This window comes from Dermacentor albipictus, chromosome 1 (genome assembly GCF_038994185.2).
Source record: "Dermacentor albipictus isolate Rhodes 1998 colony chromosome 1, USDA_Dalb.pri_finalv2, whole genome shotgun sequence".
Classification (NCBI taxonomy): domain Eukaryota; kingdom Metazoa; phylum Arthropoda; class Arachnida; order Ixodida; family Ixodidae; genus Dermacentor; species Dermacentor albipictus.
Window position 1 is genome coordinate 133008486 of NC_091821.1, and position 16336 is coordinate 133024821.

At 43.0% G+C, this 16336-nt stretch overlaps 1 protein-coding gene across 3 annotated transcripts in view; it reads right to left on the reverse strand.

Annotated features, from left to right (window-relative positions):
* Positions 1 to 16336, reverse strand: part of LOC135896152 (lipid scramblase CLPTM1L) — a 76002-nt gene that overhangs the window by 44538 nt on the left and 15128 nt on the right. For all 3 annotated transcript variants that reach the window (XM_065424510.1, XM_065424511.1, XM_065424512.1), the window contains 2 exons: positions 4798 to 4931; positions 1471 to 1543 (listed from right to left, as the gene is read on the reverse strand). In XM_065424510.1, coding sequence (XP_065280582.1) covers positions 1471 to 1543; positions 4798 to 4931 — 207 coding nt within the window. The remainder of the gene's footprint in view (positions 1 to 1470; positions 1544 to 4797; positions 4932 to 16336) is intronic.

Sequence of the window (16336 nt, forward strand, 5' to 3'; positions counted from 1 at the left end):
TAATAATAATAATAATAATAATAATAATAATAATAATAATAATAATAATAATTATTATTATTTCCCAGGTTTTTAGGTGCCACAACCATGATCTGATTATGAGGCATGCCATAGTGGAGGACTCCAGATTAATTTTGACAACCCGAGGTTCTTTAACATGCACCCAATGCACGGTACATGGGCGTTTTTGCATTTCACCCTATCGAAATTCAGCCACAGCAGCTGGGATTTGACCCCGTGACCTCGTGCTTAGCAGTGTAACACCACAGCCACTAAGCAACCACCGTGGGTATAATTTGCAATACTATGTTTAGCGGACAGTGAGCAGTAACCCAACTTTATAATAGTTGATTTTTGCGAAGTATTTGGTTCAATTATTCAAAACTACCGAATAGTTCCTTTTCGAACATGAATTGTTAGTGTGTATTATTTTATTCATATTCTAAACTTCGAATATCAGCCCACCCCTAGTAAAAATGAAAACTATATGTTTTGATAGCTTAGCCGTACAAAAAAGAAAGGAAGAAAACTCACCCTATTGATAAGCAGTAATTAATGTGGACTGCGGCACACAATTTCACAGTTAGCAGCTTTCATGTGCTAATGTGCGTAGTAGCACTAAGGTAAATCTTTTGCCATGCACCACTCAACTCAATGTAAATAAAGCACCATCACAATGAAATTAAAAAAAAGAATTTTAATAATTTGATCAAATTACATCATTAAAGGGACTCCGCAACCCCGCTACTTGCCTTACTTTTTTTTCATTTCAGTCCTTTACGAACTTCCGTCTTCTCCACAGTGTCACTGAATATGAGAGTTGCTAATGGCAGGCTTCGCACTAGCCTGCCACTAGCAACTGTGAAGCATGTTAGCAAGCTGATTGATGAACAAGAAATCAATTAATTAATTAATTGTGGGGTTTTATGTGCCAAAACCCCAATTTGATAATGAGGCACGCCATAGTGGGGGACTCCAGATTAACTTTGACCCCCAGGGGATTTTTAACGTGCCCCCAATGCACAGAACATAGGCATTTTTGCATTTTGTCCCCATAAAAAAGAAAGAAATATGCTTGTGCACACTTGCTTAATTGTGGGCAATGTGCCACTCCAATAGGCCTTTTGCATTTGCAATGCCTATAGGAATCGCACAGCAAGAGGAAAACAGAGAAGTAACTACATTAGCAAGATGTGCAACAAAGCATCTTTGAACTTCCATCAGTGTTCAGAAGACTGATTCATATAAACATGCACATCTTATGCTATGTTCGCTAACCTTATATACTACACTTTCCATATTAGAATGTGGCAGCGACAATTTACTACAAATTACACATCCGAAATGCAACAAAGTTGGGTTGCTATGCTTGTTGCTTTACATTATGGGAAAATTATTCTCCCCCCCCCCCCCCAGAAGAAGTGCAGAAAAAAAATAAAACAATGTAGTGAATTAACAGAACTAACTTACTATGAAATCTTTCTCCCTTGTTGTGACATCAGTCAAGTGGACTATAGGCACATATTCTCGTCGAGAGTTCAGTCTGCAAAGAAGACGTTTTCACAACCTAAACAATCACATTCTGTACTGGATAATCAAAAGCTAACAAGTTACGAAGTTGCCTTACTATTCATTGATTGCATTTACATTCTGACAACCTTCTGGCATACTACTGTCGAGCCCATTTATAACGAACACAATAGTCACGCAGTAGGCATTCGTTATGGCTGAGCATTCATAAGTGGACATGCAAAAGTAAGTCAATGAAATGGTAAAAAACATTTATGCACTGTTTTCCAATGTAACCAGTCAGCTTGCTCTGCTTCTTCAATCCGACCCAATAATTGTGGTTTCCAGATTCTTCAAAGCAGAATAGATCTCATCGCTGAGAACATTGCTGCAGACAAGCTGATTCAGAAATTTGATGTACTTGATCAAGGCATTTACAGGTGGTGGTAGTAGTTTCTCAGTCTGCTGACTTTCGTCATCTGATTCACTGGTGACAGAGCCTTGCACCTTACGAATGATGCCATCGCCCCTGCATGACCCCATGACATTGGCTTCGTATTCCTCATTGACTAAGATTCCAACCGACGACAGCTGCACAGGACTGTATTTCAACAATGCCAGAAACTTGGGCTTTCTGGTAAGGCATACTTCAGTGAACAGCGCAAAAAAGACAGGATGAACAAATAGAGGGGACGACATACAGCAATGACCTTCAACAATCTTTATCATGGCAAAGTGCACGAAATGTTTACACGAGAGCATTATCGACATCTGTATAAATGGCTTATTTTCTTGTTCGCTCATGATGGATGGCTGGTGGTGATAATACTCTTAAGTATATATTTTGTGCGCTATGCCAAAATAAAAATTGTTTCTTCAAGTCAGTGCTGTGCATCGTTTCTTCCGACTGTTTGTTCTTTCTTTTTCTCACTGTTCAGTGAAGTTTAGCAATGTGCTGCCATAAATTTGCAGCTGAGTTCTCATTACTTCTGTACTCCACACTTCCACTCTCCTGCCCTACACAGCAATTCGGTCTTCCAGAAACAGTTTTGGATGTAATATGCGGTAATCTCCATAGAAGCCACCTTTATCATTTCCACAGCTCTGAACAGCACCACACATAGTGGGATGTTAGCAGTTGAGTGATGATGTTAGCGGCATGTTAGCAGCCATCTTACACAGTTGAGTGGTACAACTTATGTTCACTCTAAAGGAGCTCAGAGCTGCAACATGTTCATTCTATCAGAGACGCGCTGCCATACACCACATTAAAACTATGATGGTCATGGTATCTTTGTTTGTAATACTAAATGAGCATTTGTTTAACTCGGATCATTATAAGTGCACTTCATTGCAAGAAATAAATGGCTAGCTATCACGTTCAGATGGTTGTATGAAATCATCAGCACATTTAACAGTATGATAGCCTTTCCCCTATTGACTTCAGTGTCATAAAAGTGAGTACTTGCTTACTATTTATTTATTTATTTATTTATTTATTTATTTATACAATCTGTCAATCCAAAGAGGGATTATAACAGAAAGAATGTCAAAAAGTCAAAAGAAGTGAAATAATGTATTGAAAGTCAATAATGGCACTGTATAATATAAGGAATGCAGTTTTTAACTCGGCATGAACAAAAGGATTTCCAATTAATACCAGAAGTAACATAATAACCAAAGCTGTAACATACTTAAGAACAAATACACTGAGTTGAGGAGACATTAAAAGGCAAAGGTGCCCAATTTTTGGCTCAAACAAGTTGTTTGCTACTAACAAAAGAAGGAACAACTTTAAAGGTGTGCCGTTAGAAGAAAAGATGGGGGGGGAAAGCACACACACACACACACACACACACACACACACACACACACACATGCACGCACGCACGCACACACACACTAATGAAATTACAAATGAAGTGGCTTAAAAGTGTGCAATTGTTAATGCACGAAGTCGGGCTACTCCATTCTCTTATCACCAAAGGAAAAACTGAGCATTGAAAAGCATATATGTGGAATGGGTAAGAAATAAGACTATGGGCGTATATTTGGTGCATGAGCCTTGATTTCATAACACAACGAGAAGTGTCTATCTTTAATTGTTTTATAGTAATGCATACATGACTTTTAGGCATGGCAGCTTGACAGTGACAAGAACTTTATTGGATTGTCCTGTACCAAATTTTTTTGTATGAGTATTCCAGTCTTCCTTAGCAAGTCTGTAGGGCAGTCTGTTGGGCTGTACTTGTTAAAAATAACCCTAAGCACTTTCATTTCAACTCCTTCAAGTTTCTTGGTTAGCTTTCTAACAAAAGAAACCCCAACAAACTTTTGCTTATTCCTGAATGGGTCTGGTAAATGTGTTGTAGGCTAGAAACTTTGTATCTGGTGGTGTTACTATTTAACACCACCAGATACAAACTTGTACGAAGAGATACTTTTTCTGTGGTCAGAAAGGCTTATCTCAAGTGCAGATAATGTAATATGTTGAATGTGAGAATCCCACCTCAAGTTGAGCGATAATGTTACACCAAAGTATTTGTACTTCTTGACTTTGATTAGAGCAGTTGAATTATGAACTCGGTCAAATACTTTTGGCTAGCTTTCAACTTTCTTACGTATAACTTCTGGCATGATAGTGAATAACTTTAATAGTAGACAGCAGGTGGGAACACCCATGGTAATCATTCTGATCATTCTGACACCAAAGCCACTCAAGCAGGTCACATTTCTCAAGAAATGCATAAAAATGAACCAACTTTTTTTTTTTGTGCACGGAACCCATGGCCACAAATGGAGTAAGACAAGTATTACAAACTAGTAACTCGATCTCTAACACTGTGGAGCATAAAAGCGTTTTTAATGTGCATGCTGCCAACAAATGCACTTCAAATTGCATTTATACATGTTCTTACAAGCCATGTTTGTTATGCTTACATAAACTCAGTATCATTCCCCATGCTCGTAGCAGTGGGTTGTCAGCTATGGCATTCTGCTACTGAGCACAAGGTTATGGGTTCAATTTCTAGCTGTAGCAGCCATGTTATCACGGAGCCTGAGTGCACAAACACTCAGGTACCAATATTCCGATGCCCTTTTAAAAATCTCAGTTTGTCAAAATTAATATGTAGCCCTCCATGTTCCCCAAACCAAATCCCAAGTGCCACAATGAGATGTAAGAACACCAAGGAATCAGTCAGCTTAGTTCATCTTAGTAAAATGCATAGGCTAAAGCTAATTCACTATATTTGATTGGGTGGCTATGACAAAATAAATAAGACTTACTGAAGCAAGTGGGCTATCTCACCAGGAATCTGGTTGGCTTTGATGGGGAATGGGTCACTCAGTATGTTCACTTCAACCCGTGGGTTCCAGTGGGTAACTGGTTTACTTTTGAGTGCTTCAGCAGAAGGCGGTGTCTGAGGAGTAAAGAAATACCAAAATGCTAAGGCATACTGCACTGTCCAGATTCTGCATAGCTGATAGCTGATCACAAAGAAACAGCATGCATGGATTCCCTCGTAAGTTTTCCAAAATACCAAGTACAGCAGGGCAAGTAATGAAGGAATAATTCTGTCTCGGTTCTATTGTTAGCTGTGACAGTGCACAACCTTTAGAACGAAGTGACCTGTATAACGAATGATTCCGAAGCCCCCAAGCACTTCATTATAAAGACATTCGACTGTGTGCGCGCGTGCGTGCGTGTGTGTCACAAAAAAACAGCATGCATGAATTCCCTTGTAAATTTTCCAAAATACCAAGAACAGCACGGTAAGTAATGAAGGAATAATTCTGTCTCGGTTCTTTTGTGAGCTGTGCAGTGCACAACCTTTAGAACAGAGTGATCTATATAACAGTGTGTGTGTCCCAACTATCATGCACCAAGGTTTTAAAATGTGCAAATGCCACGTAGCTTGACAGTACAAAGGTAATGTTGCTTGCCATTGCTTGGATATATTCAGATTATTTTTTGCATTCTGCCAAATTACATAATTAGCCTTAATTATTAATCAACTGCTCAAATATATTTAGATGAAAAGTGTCAATGAGAAAATTGTACAGCAACACGAAAAACTCTCTCTACAGCATTCTGTTGCTCAATACATGCTACATAAAAGTGTTTTTCCGAGCGTGAAAAAGCCCGCAAATGCGACATTCGTTTGATAAGTGTGGTAAAAAGCAATTAAAGATACTATGTTTGCAGAAAACAATATTTTATTATTCAACGTAGTTCCCTTCCAGCTTCACACACTTCTTCCAGCGGTGATACAATTTTTTTATTCCCTCAGAAACAAAGGATGGCTTGAGGCCCTTGAAGTAGTCATTTACCACTTAGGTAACCTCATCACGTGAAGAAAATTTCTTTCCACCCAGCCAATTCTTCAGGTTTGGAAAGAGAAAAAAGTCACATGGGGCCAAATCCGGAGAATAGGGTGGATGAGGCAGAACCTCGAAGCCCAACTTGTACAATTTGGCCATTGCAACGAGCGATCTGTGAGGCAGAGCATTGTCTTCGTGAAAGAGGAGTTTTTTCCATGCTAACCCAGGTCATTTAGTGCGCAATCCAGTTGATCTAGCAGTGATGCATAGTATAGTCTTTTTATTATTTTGATATTTTGTAAGTAGTCTACAAAGATTATTCCTTGTGAATCCCAAAAGACAGTCGCCATCAGTTTTCCGTCTGAACAAAGTCTTTGCCTTTTTTGGAGCAACTTCCTCAGGTCCAGTCCATTGCTTTGACTGCTTTTTAGACTCTGGAGTGCAATGATGTACCCACGTCTCGTCAACTATCACAAATCGTCGCCAAATGTCCTACGGGTTGCGATCAAGCATCGATAAACACTGCTTCAAGATGTCTGCCTCATGCGCTTTTGGTCGATGGTCAGCAGCCGTGGCACACAACGTGTGCAGACCTTCTTCATCTGCAATTTCTCATGAAGAATATTGTGAACTCTCTTTGCCGAGATGCCTACAATTTCAGCTATCTCACGTACCTTCACTCGGCTGTCTTCCATGACAATTCCATGAATTTTCTATACCATTTATGGCGTGGTGACCTCCACTGGATGCCCGGGACAGGTTTTATCTTGCGTCGAAGTTCGGCCACATTTGAATTAATTTATCGAGTAGTAAACGACCTTCAGTGATGGTTCAGTCTCCATGAACTTTGCTCAACTTGGCTTTAATTTGGGCAGCCGCCCAGTGTTTAAATAAAAATGTTTGATCACTGCTCGAAATTCCCCTTTTTCCCTTCTGGCGGGAATCACCACACAGCTCAGTGCCAATGGCTGTCAGAAGCTTACTAACTGTCGGTACTAGCATAAACAAGTTCTGCCATCATATGAAGGGCGTTTCTCGCACGTCACCTAGAAGAAAACAGAATTGTAGCGCTATCGCTTGTATTTTTACCATACTTAACAAATGACCCTCGTACACGCAAAATTGCCGTGCGACTGGCCACTCGAGGCACTTTGCGTGTATTCGCGGGCTTCTTTCCCGCTCAGAAAAACACTTATGTAGCACGTATTAACAACAGAAAGCTGTATCGGGAGTTTGTTGCTCCACAATTTTCTCATTGACACTTTTCATCCAATTATAATATTTGAGAAGTTCATTAATTAAGACTAACTATGTAATTAGGTGGGATGCAAAAAATCATCTGAGTCTCTCCAAGCGCGACAAACAACATTACCTTGGTTCTGTCCAGCTACATGGCATTTGCATATTTTAAAATCTTGGTGCACGATAGTTGGGACACCTTGTATGTATGTATGTATGTATGTATGTATGTATGTATGTATGTATGTATGTATGTATGTATGTATGTATGTATGTATGTATGTATGTATGTATGTATGTATGTATGTATGTATGTATAGATTACTTGTTACGTAATATGTAATAATAATGTTCTGCAATAATAATAAGGCTGAGAAGAAGAAACTTAATATTAATAAACTATGTGCCTTCACAAACCAAAAGCATGAAAGGTGACTGCAGAATAACAATTCAGTAAATAACAAACACAGGTTCCCATATCACAATATTTTGAAGTTTTGAGAATCATTAACTAAATTTAGCTCAACTGATAAGTTTCTACTGGTGTGGAAGCAAAAACTCTTATAGCCATGCTTCAATTGGCTTAATTCACAAAGCACATGGATGTTTCAGATGACTTCACCAAATCATGGCTTTTTATTTAGACTTAGCCCTTTAAAGGGCCCCTCACCAGGTTTGGCCATTTTAAACAGACAAGCGCAGTGTATACAATGAACACTGGCAATTGCATCTGCAAGGTATTGCACCACTGCATGCCGCAAAACAGCTGGAATTTCAAACTAAATGCAGCGCGCACATATACCGGCACATATAAGATTCTAAGTTCAGCGCCTGCCGACAAAAACTTCTTGGTTTTTCAATAGCCGCATTTACAGGGATACAAGAATGGAGCATTGCATCACATTTCCTACAGGTGCATAGATGTAAATGGCAGTAATGCACTGAGAAACTAATTAACACAGTTCTGACGTTTCTCTACATTGCGAATGGTAGCTGTGACATTGAGAGGATGTTTACCCATATACTTGCGTTCAAGAAAGGGTGGCTGATTCGCCTAGTTGGTATTCCATTAATTTTGCTGCAAGAATGTGTAATGCGAACCAGTAAAACAGGACAACAGAGAAGAACTGAAGGCCCAACAGGTCTAGGATGGACAGCTCAATACTTCCAATGCACATGACAACGTACGTCAACAATTATACGGCCTTGTTAATATGATGGAAAGCACCACACCTTCGGTGAATCATGCACACATACACTGCGTTTTTCCTTTAACAAAATCAGAGAACAGAATGAAGAAAGGATTGCCAGACTTGTCTCTATTTCTTGTTTTTGTTAATGGGGTTTCTTTTAAATGTTTTAGTAATGCCTGGCAACAAGGATTTGTAGAGATGAGTTTGTCACATGATTTGCGAGGGGCTCTATCTGTCGTAACATGTTCTGGGTATGTACAAAGGAAGACTACTGCTTGTGTTAATCATTCGTAAAGGTTACAAAAAAAATTCCAAACACTGCGCGGCCGAACAACAAAACCCCTCATTTTCTGCCAGACAAGAATAAAACCAAATTTCTCCAAGATTTACTCTCTCAGAATAGCATTTTTTACTACAGGGAATTTAAAAAAATACAAAACCCAATAACGATGGACCCTACATGTACTGCACGTTTTAGACAACCATTAAAAGATAAGCTCAAAACTAATTTTATTTAAGCCTTGTCACTGAAAGACAAATTTTAAAATCGGAAGTAGTGGCATGTCTATGTCAACATTCAAAACCAAATTTGAACTGCGCTCCACGTTGACGTTCAGTAGGCGGAGTGTTGTGGGCACGCTCCACTCTGCCATAGCCTTCGCAGTGCAAGTCATTGAAGGAAGAGTGGACGCACTGCGAAGGGGGTGTTTCATTGCCAATAACTCTGCTTCTGCTGAACGCATGAAGTACTTTTTGTGCTGAAGTATTTCTGAAATAGTTTACTTTAACTTCAAATGCATTTCTCGACTTCAATAAAAAGTGGTTCAGGGCCCCTTTAACCGATTCTTGCAACGTCTCGATCTAGTTTTGGCCACTATATGTAATATCTGGCTAGTCCTTTCATATTGGTCATTCCAATGTGCCCTTGACATCTCTGTATCTTTCAAGAATGATCACTGTCACTGCCTACAATACACAATCGACCTCGACAGTGAGCTCTGCTCTTCGTCTGAAGTATGGTTTGAGATCCTCTGAGTCAACATGCTCAGGCCATCCTTCCATAGTTAACCGTAACAACTATGACAAGGTCTTGTTCTTTCTTGTTTCTGAGCTAAATTAAATTGTTTGTGGATCAGAAGTAGCATTCCGAATTTGAATATGTGCATGCAAGCGATTTCATTAACAGTTTCGTTTTCTGTTTTGCCTTTCTTGAATGTGGGTAGTCTGGACAGTGTATTTGCTATGTTCTTGTTGCTTGGGTCATGCTTTATCTCAAAGCAGTATCCTGACAAGATTATCGCGCATCTCTGTATTCAAGCAGCTGCTGCAGTTGGTATGTTCTTGGATGGATTAAATACTGATTTAAGAGGCTTGTGGTCTGCCAATAAGGTAAGTTTCTGTCCACATAGGTACTGACGAAATTTTTTTACACCTCAGACTAGGCTCAATGTTTCCTTATCAATTTGAGAATAGATTGACTCACTTTTTGTTAGCATCCTGGATGCAAATGTAATGGGTGTTTTTCCCTTGATGCGGTGGTATCAAAATGTTATGGGGTTAAAAGAAGTCAGTATATTTAAAGAATATTTACAATAATCATAGCAGCTGACAAGATGGTAGGCAGTCCAGAGTGTCGTCTTCTTTGGACCAAGCTTAAAACGTATTCTTCGCCAGCATTTCACATGACCCCCAGCAGCTGAAGCACCGGCTCAATGCTGGTTAGGAGGCGGTCGAGTGATACAACTTGAGACGCGCGACGTGGACCACGTCGGAGCGATGCTGAGCCATGGTTGGCTCAAGAGGGGCGATTTCGTACGTGACGTGAGTGACTTGACGCAAGACACTGTAAGGGGCAGAGTAGCATGAAAGTAACTTCTCCGAGAGGCCAATGCGCCGCCATGGTGACCAAAGGAGAACCACGGCACCCGGTATGTAATGGACATCACGATGGTAGGTGTCATATAAGCACCGCCGATTGTCCTGCGACTCCACAAGTTGACGTACGGCAGTATTGCATGCTTCTTGTGCTTTGAATATGGCTTCACGGGCGTACTCAGATGTGATATTCAGACTAGCAGGCAGAACGGTGTCGAAAGGTAGCACAGGGTTATGGCCAAACAAGAGGAAGAATGGAGAGAAGCCTGCAATACCATGATGAGACGAATTACAGTGAAAGCTCGTTAATTCGAACTTCAATAATTCGAATTTATGGATAATTCGAACTGTACGATTTGGTCCGGCCAAGCTCCACAGAAGTCTATGTATAAAAAAGTCCGTTAATTCGAACGCGAGAAGGTTCCCTCACGGATAATTCGAACTACGCTCGCCTGGTACATGGCCAGAGAAACGCGCCTACTGCCTACACGCAAGGCTGTATTGCCTCCGAAACGGACAGAACGGCGAGAGGAGGCAAAATCGGAAAAAAATCTAACCGACGCGGGGTCAGCCAGAAGGCAGCGGCGGCTGCCGCCTCTCCGTTCTACGTAACCTCCGAGACTTCTTGCCTGTTGCGAATCTCGGAGGCTTTAAAAATCTTGTACAGCTGCTAATGTTGTGCGGAGATGGCACGGCAAGCCCCAAAACACAGCGAATCAAGTACGTCGCAGCTGCGCTTGCAATCAAGAACCAACGAATCAGGGCCTTCGCCACCTTCACATGTTCAGCGTCTTTGTCTCGGCAGTCTTCATCGGTTGTGCACCTCTGTTTTCAGCTTAGGAGGTATCGGCCGTCGCGATTCATTGTGATGGTGTTAAGCCTCGGCTAACGTTCGTTTCGGTGGACATCGGTGGTGTGGCACAGTCGGACCCAGAGCTTCGACTTGAAGATGGCGTGTGCCCGCGGCACACGCCATCACTTTCTGACATGCCCTACTGCTTCCAAATCGCAGTGTACTGTTGCCCTCCTTCACTTTCGTTAGTTCGAACTTTCGTTAATTCGAACTGAAGCGGCTTCCCCTTGCGGTTCGAATTAACGAGCTTTTACTGTATAGGCGAAAGTAACGAACGGCAATGCAACGTCCCAGTTGCGATGGTCAGCGGAGACATACATGGACAGCATGTCAGTAAGGGTTCAGTTTAGACGCTGGGTTAGACCATTCGTTTGTGGATGGTAAGCAGTAGCAAGTTTGTGTTTAGTCACGCACAAGTGCAGAATGTCATTGACAAATTTAGAAAGAAGGCAGTGGCCTTGTTCAGTGAGGAGCTGTCGAGGGGCACCTTGGTGAAGGATGGCGTTCTCTAGGAGGAAGTTGGCGACATCGGCTGCACAGCTTGTCGGAAGAGCCTGTGTAGATTGCATATTATGTGGTGTAGTCTGTTGCTACAGCAATCCACTTGTTTCCTGAAACAGACGTAGGAAAAGGGTCTAAAAGGTCAACACCTACACGGAAGAATGGTTCCGATGGTATGTCAAGTGGTTGAAGGCGACCAGCAAGGAGTGTAGTCGGCTTTTTGCATCGTTGACAAATGTCACATGCAGCGATATAACGGCAGATGTCACGGTATAGACCAGGCTAAAAGAAGTGCCCACAAATGCGCTTATAAGTCCGTGACGTGCCAAGGTGACCAGCAGTCAGTACATCATGAAGCTGGGTGAGAACAGTCTGACACAGTTGCTCTAGCACAACGAAGAGTCGGTCAGGGCCGTCCGGGCACATGTTAGAGTGGTACAATATGCTATCGTGAAGTTCAAGTATACGAAGGGAAGGATTGGGCGTTGTTGAAGTCAGTCGTTGAATAAGGTCTTATAAGGAGGTGTCCCTATGTTGTTCCGCTCCAATATCGCAAAAAGCAGCCAAAGAGAGAATGATGACAGGTATGCCGGTCATAGAAACGTCAGGTGGATCGAAAGGATGGCGCGACAAGCAGTCCGCATGTTGATGTAACCGGCCGGTCTTGTATACAAATGAATAGTTGTATTCTTGAAGGCACAGAGAGCCCAGCGGCCAAGGCGCACAGAAGGATCTTTCAGGGACAAAAGCCAACATAGAGCATGGTGATCAGTGATGACTGTAAATTGCCGGCTGTACAAATAGGGGCAGAATTTACCCACTGCCCAAACGAGAGCCAGACACTCGCGTTCGGTGATAGAATACTTGCGCTCAGCAGGGGAAAGAAGGCGGCTGGCGTAGGCAATAACACATTCTCGCCCTAGTTGTTTCTGGGCCAAGATAGCTCCAATACTGTGGCCACTGGCAGCGGTGCAGACTTCTGTTGGAGCTGACGCATCAAAGTGAGCGAGAATGGGAGGGGAAGTAAGCAGCCCAATCAGCTCGGTGAAAGCACCAGCTTGCTCAGGGCCCCAAATGAAGGCGGTCTATGTCATTTATGGCAATTCGCCAGTAGCCAGAGCGAAGGTCTATGAACAAAAAATATTGTGCTCCATGCAGGCAATTCAGGGCATCGTCAATGTGTGGTCGCGGATAGACGTCCCTCATTGTGACCTTGTTGAGGAGTTGATAATCCACGCAAAATCGTGAACTGTTGTCCTTTTTAACTAGTACAACAGGGGATGCCCATGGGCTGCAAGAAGGTTCAATAATGTTACGAGAAAGCATCTTGTTAACTTCATGTTGGATGATGTTTCGCTCAGTAGCGAGACGCGGTAGAGTCACCGATTAATTGGGCTCACTTCACCGGTATTTATTCAATGTTTTACAACAGATGTTTGTCCTAGAGGGCGCTCTCCAAGGTCGGATATGTCTCAGTACAAGGCAAGGAGGCAACGTAGTTCTTGAGCACACTGAGGCAGAAGGTCGGGAGCAATCATCTTCATTAGGGCATTTAAGTCTGAAGGGGCAAAAGGTGAAGAAGGAGTTGCACACGAGGAGCCGTCACAAGTTAAAGCAGAAATGTGGTAGTCTCGGGCCAACGTGGTTTGTACCAGGGATATTGCGTGTAGGAGTACTTGTGTACAATGTCCAAAGTTCACAAGCGGAAGGCAGAATGTGTTGTCCGAAATGGTAATGCCGGTTTGAGGAAAAGCGACAGTATGCGAGAGCAGGACATGCGGATTTGGGGATACAATGTAGTCACTGTCTGGTACAGGTAGAACGGGTGAAACACCTATGTAGATAATGGCACGGTGAGGAAAGTGAATATGCTCGGAGGAGCATTGTCGTATCGGAACACTGTCAGGAGGGTCAATAGCAGCAGGTAGAGCGAGTTGCACAACACAAGCAGAACACTCTATCAAAGTGGAATGAGCAGACACGAAGTCAATTCCCAGGATTAAGTCGTGAGGGCCAGTGTTCTAGAACATAAAATAAAACAGAAGTATGATGTCCAGCGATACTCATGCGAGCCGGACACATGCCAATAATGGCTGGTGTTCCACCGTTGGCGACTTGGACCACAGGCAATGGGGCAGGAGTGAGGACTTTCTTGAGGCAATTCTGAAGCTTAGCATTCATCACAGATACGTGCGCGCCAGTGTCAATTAGAACCGTAACAGGTACACCATCCACGTTCACTTTGATGAGGTTCCGATGTATGGGCAAGGTCAGAAGAGTATTTTTGCGTCGGATCATTTTGGCAGCAGCACCTCCAGTTGCTGAACCCATTAGTTTTCCGGAAGCGTGTGCCGGAAGGAGTTAGGGGATGGCGATCGACGAGATGGGCGAGATCGGGAGAAGCGGCGATGTGGTGAAGGAGAGCGGCTAGATCGGGTGGGCAGAGAAATATCACCAGAATTTACTGGCTGCGTTTGTGGAGGGAAGCGAGGAGCAGCATGAGGGCTGTGGGATGGGAGGTAGTAGCGCCAGGGGGTCGAATTCCACTAATAGTAGCAGTGATGTGAAATATGGCCGATATGGCCAAAAGTGAAACATATAGGCTTGTCGACTTCAGTGTGCCATTCGGCTGGGTTGCAATACTGCGTAGGAGCATTCAGGTTGCAGTTGCGTATGACAGTGCTCGACGAAGTGTAGTCGGGCCGATTAATTGAGCAGACTTTGGTCAAGCCAACGTAGGCCAATTCCTGGTGCATGACAGACTGGATTAGTGAGACAGTCACCTGCCAATTGTCAGAGCCATGGGTTGGGGTCGTGACAGGAGATGCGGCTTTTATTTATAGTCGGATGATGTTTACGATGTCATCAGAGTGACTAGGGCGTGGGCGGACTGCGGAGGTCTTCGCAGGTGGGCGTAGCAGCCGTGTTGGGAAGGCAGGGAAATGGGTGGGCAATGTGGTGACTCTCAGCTTCTTCAAACCGCCGGCATTCAGAAATAATGGCTTGCACAGAAAAAGAATTCTTGAACACAAAGAGGTGGAAGGAGTCATCCTATGCCCCTTAATGACATGTGAGACTTTATAAGGTTCGGACGCCTTCGGTTCCACTTTGCGGCACAGAGGGAGCATGTCCTGGATGTACGTGAGGTAAGGTTCAGTGCACGTCTGGACATGCGAGGCAAGGTCTCTTTGGGCAGCGCGATAACGTCCAACAAGCTTGCCAAATAAATCCTGGAGCTTCTGTTTATAAATTCCCCAGCTAGTAAGTTCCTCCTCATGGGTCTGAAACCAGATGCGTGCCGGTCCCACGAGGTAAAATATCAAATCAGTGAGCATGATGGTCTGGTCCCCGAGGTTGCTGGCGCTCACCCGCTCATATAGTTGAAGTCAATCTTCAACATCAGTGTTGTCGGTGCCAGAAAAGGTTCCTGGGTCATGGGGTTGCGCGAAAATGACGGTGGGCGTGGATACCCATGTGCCCGAAGCATTCTCGCCTTGAGCTGGCATCGTAAACGCAGCCAAGGAGCGCCCAAATCCGTCTTGATATTGATCCCGCAACCGCCACCAAAAATGTTACGCGGTTAAAAGAAGTCAGAAATATATTTATAGGATATCTACAATAATTGTAGTAGCTGACAAGATGGTAGACAGCGCGAAGTCCAGAGCGTCGCCTTCTTCGTCAGTGTGTCACAATACTGATTCAATTATAAGGTAGTCACAATTGTAAGGCGAGGGTGCCAGCTGGTGGACTCGAAAAAAAGAACCTTAAGTATGCAAACTAATAAGACAACATAGAATAGCCAATGGATTATTCAGGCTCGGCAGGGATTGCCCGAAATACTGAATCATTGAAGACCCCCAAATAATCGGTGTGGGTTACACGCTAATTTCGCCTTGAGGTGCAACTTTATAGCAGTACGAATCGTATATTATGGTGTGGCTTTACGGCAGCGTGCACTGCACTACCATGAAGCCACATCATAAAGTGAAATGTACGGTGTGGCTTCAAAATTTAACACATGCTACCATGAAGCGACATCATAAGGGGAAATGCACACAGCTATGAAGTCACACCTTCAGCAAAATGCGCATATAACTCACACCCTGCCATTACTGTTAAATTTTTATAATTCTTGGCGCAGGTTACATGCACGAAAATACGGTACTCCTTCACCTGCCAAGGTTTACCAGTTGCTACAATTTGAGCTGCAGTCTAAAATGTGGATTGCCAGAAATGTAGCGCTGCTTCTGCCATATTGAAACAGTAACTACATCTATCAGCTATCTACATAAGGCCGAGGGTGACTTCAACACTATGGTTTCTGAGGAAAAACCTTGCCTTATATTCTAATAAATAAGGTACAAGCTGCAATACCGCTCCAATGTTGTGGCTGGATGCATCACTGTGCAATTCCAGTGAAGCAGCATGGTCATAATGCATCAGCATCGTGTCATTACTGAGCCTCTCCTTTGCTTTCTCGAATAATCACTGACATGCCTTCATCTATTTCCATTTCGTTTCTTTCTTCAGGAGCTCACGAAGTAGGGGAGGTATGTCAGAAATATTTTTATGAATTTCCTGAAACAGTTTACGAGTCCGAAAAATGAGCAAGGATCTTTCATATTTTCTGGTGCCGTGGCATGTAGAATTGTGTCCACTTTCCTGGGACAAGGGCAGATGCCCTTTCTGTCAACCATTGTCCCAAGTAACTGATTAGTCTTTCAAGAACAGCGCCCTTCCCTTCCAAGATGCAGACTGCTAACTTTCATTGCTGCATCCAGATTTCGCAAGTGCTCTTGTTCGTCTTTTCTGGTAACAACAATGCCATCTTGAATGCTTCCAT